The 6,627-nt window shown below is 41.1% G+C and overlaps 1 protein-coding gene across 2 annotated transcripts; it reads right to left on the bottom strand.

The window, feature by feature from the left end:
• Positions 1 to 1,055: 1,055 nt before the first annotated feature.
• Positions 1,056 to 6,627, bottom strand: PIP4P1 (phosphatidylinositol-4,5-bisphosphate 4-phosphatase 1). Of its 2 annotated transcripts, XM_075212682.1 has the most exons (7): positions 6,359 to 6,624; positions 3,765 to 3,955; positions 3,483 to 3,589; positions 3,224 to 3,329; positions 2,830 to 2,882; positions 2,658 to 2,748; positions 1,056 to 2,562 (listed from the first exon to the last, which is right to left on the bottom strand). In XM_075212682.1, the coding sequence occupies exons 1-7, from the start codon at positions 6,513 to 6,515 to the stop codon at positions 2,419 to 2,421; spliced, it is 849 nt and encodes a 282-aa protein (XP_075068783.1). In that variant the 5' UTR covers positions 6,516 to 6,624; the 3' UTR covers positions 1,056 to 2,418. The 2 variants fall into 2 exon arrangements, with proteins under 2 accessions (XP_075068783.1, XP_075068793.1); XM_075212692.1 differs by lacking the exon at positions 2,658 to 2,748 and having other exon boundaries at positions 6,359 to 6,627.

Genomic DNA, 6,627 nt, shown 5'->3' with positions numbered 1-6,627 from the left:
TGTAATTAAACTTGCAGTTGTGAACCCAGCTCAACTGAAGCATCAACAAGTGACTAGGTTCATACAACTTACATGTCACATTGCATTTATAAAGTACTGACAAGAAACTACAATATGTACATGTTGCAAAAGGGGGACTACAGAGCCCTCTTTGTAAAGCTAGCCAAAAATGGACCACATCCTACTACTCTGCATTAATAGGTAAGTTGTAAGGGACTGAATATGAAATGACATATCAGCCATCTGTAGGAATGCCTGGTGATTGATATATACTATAGTCAGCCGATCAAGTCTGAATCCATTACCCACAATCTTAATTTTTGTTTGTTTGTTATTTTACAAGATTTAGGACATTTAAAAACAGTTCTTGATTATGACTAAGTAGTCATTTCCATTTTACAAATAACACAAAAACACTTGTTTAACACGACTTAAAGTTCCTCTGCAGTGCTCTGCATAGGTAAATATATTTGTATTTACTTTTCAGTGCAATCGATTAAACGGAGTACTCTTATTGTGAGTAGATTCATTATTCGTGTTTTGGTAAATTGCGGGTAGCTATTTGCTATCGATAGATTGCATTTAGTCAGTTAACATAGGCTACATATATGATTTCATTCTCCCATGCACTTAAGAACAGGGATCATTGATAACTATGGCTATGCAATACACCCAATGTATTATAAGAAAATAGTGCTCCATGGCCTATTCTATGTTCACAGTGAGCACATGAATTGTATAGGGCCTTTGTTAAAAGGGACTAGTGATTCCTAATTTAGGTTTGTCCTAGGTACAATTCCCTGCAGTGTAAAGCTCTACACTGTTCAATTGCTGCCTGAAAACTGCACATGTATTTGTAGCCTAAAACACCAAATAATGTGTAAAACAAACAAAAAAAAAAAAAGCCAACTGCACCTTTTCTCCAATAAGTGTTAGGGCACATCCTTAATTAGTAATATAAGCGCTACAAAACACATATTGAAGTGGAATTTCCTTTTAATGTTCTGTTTCTGAAAGGGCCCCAATAACTACTCTGGAAATAAACCAAGACAAAATAAAAACGGAAACAAAAACATTTATATTTTCCAATGAAATAAGATTTGCAGGAAGCACAGCAGCCATAGAAAGAGAAAATAAAATTATTTACAACTCAGCTGCACAAACATAAGAAATGATTGGACCCTACAGATTCACAATGGATTTCATCCTCCTAAGTTACACTTAGTTTATATCCCACCACTTTACTGATCAAATGGTATTTAACCCTTTATAAGAATAATGAGCAAGAAAATAAAAACATTGTAGGATACTTTTGGAGCACCGAATCTAACGGTGTTTGTGAGTGACTTTATGTAGTGTCCCAGAGGTAGCAACATAAAATTCCTAGCCATGAGGCTTTTTTCACTTCAGAACAATTAAGGTTGCGAAATGTAAAATTCCAGTGTCCTAAAATGTTGGCCTAATATTCAGGAAAGAGTCAGACACGATTGATGCGGCAAGTCATTTGAAGACACTGCAGTGCACTGATATTCCAGGTATAACAGTCTTTACTTCTATTTTACTGACTGTTGCCTCTGTGATTAGGGATGACATCAAAGAATGGAATGGCAAAAAACAACTGTGGGCAAGTTTCTTATATAACCAACACAAAATGTCACAAGGTTTTGGCATGAGGACTGGTGAATCCACATGACTACCTTGATGCGTTACTTGAAGAACACCCAGTTGACTAACTGTTTGACTGGACTATAACAGGTCCTTTCATAGCGAAATATATAGTGTTCTAAAGGCCTCTCCGGAAAGGCTGAAGGAGAAATGCCATTTCTCAGGTATGGGGCTTTAAATAAGCCCTTTTGACACTCCCCCCAGAAAATAAAAGGTTTTAAGGTGCAACAAACAGAAGGATATGACACAATATGGACAAATATCCTCGCAAGGCAGGCTCACCATTCTGGCTATAAATTACTCATTCTGACAATTCGTTTTTATGTGCCTCATCCTTTAATATGTTATCATTTCTTGTGATGTAGCCAAAGCTTTTGCTCCTCCTTAATGTAAACATCACCTTGCATCTGCTACAGGAATCATAGCTTGCAGCCCTACCAGAATGCCCTTATAGTGTCCCTACAGTCCCCTTAAATATATAAATGGTTATTCAAAAACAATTAACCCCTTTGCAGCTACAGGGTCCTGCAATGATTTGCAGCCCCTGGCGGTGAAGAGGTTAACCATGGGCAGCAGTAAACATTATCAGGTGGTTTGAAAATAGTGGAGTCATATTCACTGCTGCGTCATAAGGCAGCATGGATTCCTTCTGCTGTTCAATGGCCATCACAATGACGCCATCCGGTGCCCTCAAAAAGAAAGTTGCCGTTCTCGCAACCAAGGGGGAGCTGAAGGAGGCAGGTCTAGATAGGCTCATGAGAAGCTCTGGATGGGGTGACTGACTCGCATACATGCCCAGTAAATGGCACGACCCAAACAAATCAGTACCAGCAACAGCAGTAATGCCCAGGTAGTGTAGATCCCACCATATTTACGTGCCCAAGTCCATGTGCCCGCCTGAAAAACAGAAGAAACATCTTTGTGTAAAAATGACCGAAATATTTTGTTGGCTTTTTAATTCTAACGAGAAGTTTAGGCAAGGAGATACTGACCACAAGTCCAGCTGCAGCCAAAGCAAAGAAGAATGCCATTGCGAAGCAGCAAGCACATCTCTTTCGTGGGTATCTCAGTCCAATAGAGGAGCTGAATATAGAACAAACAATGAGAATGATACTATGCCTACACCCCACACTCCCTTAGCCAACTTCTCACTCCGAGACTTACACTTTCCGGCAGTGTGGGCAGCGTGCCAATGTCCGGTCTGAAAAATCTGTCCACTGAAAAGGAAGAGTGGATAAAAATAAGCTTCCATAATGGCAATGTCAAGGGCAATAAATCAGTCTGCATACAATTAGCAGCAGAGACACAGGCTGTGGTATTACCACACTGTTTTATCCGCATTACTACCTGTGCAATCTGTGTCGCCTAATTGTACAAATCAATATATGGTCTTCCTAGTAATATATGGACATGTATTATGATGAATTAACCTCCTGTCTCTACTTCTACTCTCAATGTGCATGGAGAATAAAAAAAAAATGTACTAAGTACCTATTATGCTATTCGTACACATACAAATAGATCAATTTGTTACATAAACAACAAAAACACACAGTACCAGAAAGTTGTTCTTGCAGTGTCCACAGATGACTCGGACACCAACAGGCTGTGGTTCTGGGCTCAGGGGCCCGGCGTGTACAGGACCCAGGTTGATGATTCGTTTACTGGTACAAAGAGAGATCTGTTACTCAACTGTCAATTTCTAGCTTAAGATTACCTCTTAATTATACAGTCAGTCTAGTGAACATATAGGAAATGTGTTTAATTAGTTAGCCAAGTATAGCCAAGCACAATATTCCATCATCCTTGATTCTCACCAGTATGGTCTGGGACAGGCTATCCGCTGGGAGGTAACTTTACAGATCAGCAAGCAGTTGCAAGGACAGCGCACATACTTCTTTCCCTGGGGAGCATTCTTTATGGGCTGTAGGATTAATAAACAGTCACTGATGTAGGATCACTGGAATAATTACATTCCTTTTCCTCAAAATAATGTTCTGCTTTATAATTCTATTATTTTCAAATCAATACTTAAAAGACAAAAAAAAAAAAAACACTACTCCAAAATATGCCTGACCCAATATGGTTGGATTCCCTACCGTGGCCTCATTGCAGACCCCACACTTTACAACATGTTGGTGCATTTTTCCTTCCACATTGATGAGCGACTGGCAGACCCTGCATGTTATCATGGGGGCAGAGCCGCTTTCTGGACTTGTCAGTGGGGAGTAAGGTGGAGGGTCCTCGCTGGGCATTACTGAGCCATGATCTGCTGGGAACACAGAAAAGCCTGGAGAGAGGAGGCAGAACAGAAGAAAATGAAGAGCAAATATTTACCAAGAAAATATTTGCAGGATAAACATGGTTTAACTAGCAATCCTACCATCATGTTTTCTATAGTAATAAATACAATTTAACTCTGCATACCTTGTTAAAGGCACACCTAAAAACATGCACAGAAGATAAAGTGTTCAAATTTTAAATCACCCACACATGTAGGCATTTTGCCACAGAGCCAAACCAAATAACTGCCCAATTAAGCCACACGCAATGAAAACAAGACATTCAGACCTCAGGCTGAACATCCAAATCATGTCCTGCATCTCTGTGAGCTTTTACTGTAGCGCTAAGATGACCACAAACACATGCAGTTGTTTTAGAACCACATACCTGTCATTATCGGGACAATTACCCAGTGTCACAGTATGAGCACTAGCATTGCACCTTTCAAAATGGAGATTAGAGTTTAATAGTAAACAATTGTACTTTTAATACAAGTATGCAACCATGAGATCTATGATCTGGAATGCCTTAGACTTTCCCCCCTAGTAAATTGTATGTCTGAAGTGTTCTAAATTTCATTTTGAAATGATCATTGTATTTCCCCACACAACGTTTATTTCAAGACTATAGATAAATACATTTTTGCAGCTCATTTAGAGTTAGGAGTGAGGCGGGAAAAAAAAAGTACAGATTTCCTCCTTGCAATACAAGGGGTGCAAATGCAATTATTTTTCTTTTGCAAGCAGGGAACATACTGGCTGCATTTGCATGTAGCACACAAATATGGGACAACGTTATTTTTACATTGCAATTTAGAGCTGAGCTAGGCCAAGCTCACTCCCAACTCTAAATCGGTCTGTCTACTTTAAATCACCCCTTGGTCTGCTACAGGGGCGGGCTGGCTCAGGGGGCAGGGGGGCATTGGTCCCCCGGGCCGGTCAGTCTGTCCCGTTTGGGCCGGCCGCCCCCCTGTGGATCGTTGTTTTTCTTTCTTTTTAATTGCGGCCGCATCACAAAGCAAGTGATGCGGGCGCCTCAGCGCACAGACGGCCGCATCACATGACAGGCGATGCGGCCGCCTGTGCGCCCCCCGGGCTGAACTGTGCTAGCCCGCGCCTGGTCTGCTACATAGTTTTGCCACGATGCAAAAGTTGCTCTTTTTTAATTTTATTTTGCTTTGCTCTTCTAACTGAGGTCCTTTGTGCTCAGGTTAGCTTGATCAAATAGTTAATTAAATTAAAAAATATGCAGCAAGATGTTGTATACACAATAATAAGCAGTATCAGAATTAGTCACGGGCATGGCATGCACTACAAGAGCCAGTGGCCTTAAGATGGCTCACTTCTAGATAAGAGCGTAAATAATGAATCGGATAAAGTGGGTTACTGCAGGGACAATGCAACCAAGCAAACCGAAATAAGATTTCATTGCCCTAATCTACATAATATTGTTCAACACCTCTCAGATAATACAACACTATAGAATAAGCAGGTACTATATAGAAGCTAATAATATATAAAATCAAATATCTTTTTATACAAACTCATGTTTCTTACTTTAAATTGCAAAGAGGGAGCAAGTGATCATTGAAAATATAATGGATTTGGTATTCATTACAAAACATGCACACCATTCTAAAGAAAAGGGAAAATAGTAACAAAACAGGGCAATATGAAAGTAGATTAGCCTTGGTGTAAACTACATGATTACCATAAACAGATAACAGAAGAGTGCAAGTTCCTTGAATGGGTAAATATTATGTGTTTCTATCTGTATGTGCTATGTTAAAAGAAGTTGGTACTGCTTTGCTCTTCTCACCTCTATCCATAAAGTCACAGGTTCAATAACCCTTTAGATAAGAATATAAAGGTCACTCCTTGTCACAAGACAGGTCTGTATTGTGCAACTTTGTAATCTCATGCATCATGTATTATGATGTATAAACCCGTCTGTCAATAATGCTACAATTTTGACGTCACAGATAACAAGACAGATCTTCTCGCCTTTACCATATTAAAACGTTTGATATGTATGCAATGACAATTTTACATGTGCAACGTAAGCACTTGTGAGAGAGGACTATATCATGGTGATCATCAGGCTTATCTCTAGCTTCATGTAATATGGCCACAGTGAGACAGTGTATAGTCTTCCAGCTATGCATATTGCCCATATGATTAGTGTATGTATTACAGAGAGGACACCACGCCCCTGGTTAGCTATGACTCCAGCCTCTATCACCTTCTCCCCACTTCCTTCACCAAGCAATCACATCTCCGCACACCAGCCACGCCCACTATGGGCCGGCAGCTTCGCCCTACCAGAGCACACAAGCTGCTGAATATGGAATGAGCTGGGCGGAGCTACGAGTATCACCCATAAACAAATGTCACAGTGGGCGTGACCTTACCTTGCGGCTTGTTGCTGGGGGTGGGGCCAGGACCACCGTACGGAGGAGCCGAAGGAAGTGCATTAACGGGAGAAGGTGCTCCAGGCCCAAGGGAGGCTCCCATGCCCCCTCCATCCCCGGCATCCGAGAGGAGAGGGGAGCGCTCTCCATCCGCCATGTCCCTCTCTCCCACCTACAACCGGCACACTCTGCTTCTGCTACTGCTTCTCCCGTCTGCTGACGCACCTCACAATGCGGCTGCGCGGTAAGCATGCGCAGAAGCCTGAGAG

Source organism: Mixophyes fleayi, chromosome 1 (genome assembly GCF_038048845.1).
Source record: "Mixophyes fleayi isolate aMixFle1 chromosome 1, aMixFle1.hap1, whole genome shotgun sequence".
Lineage (NCBI taxonomy): Eukaryota > Metazoa > Chordata > Amphibia > Anura > Limnodynastidae > Mixophyes > Mixophyes fleayi.
Note: the sequence above shows the minus strand (reverse complement) of the source record. Positions and strands in the feature narration are given on the sequence as shown.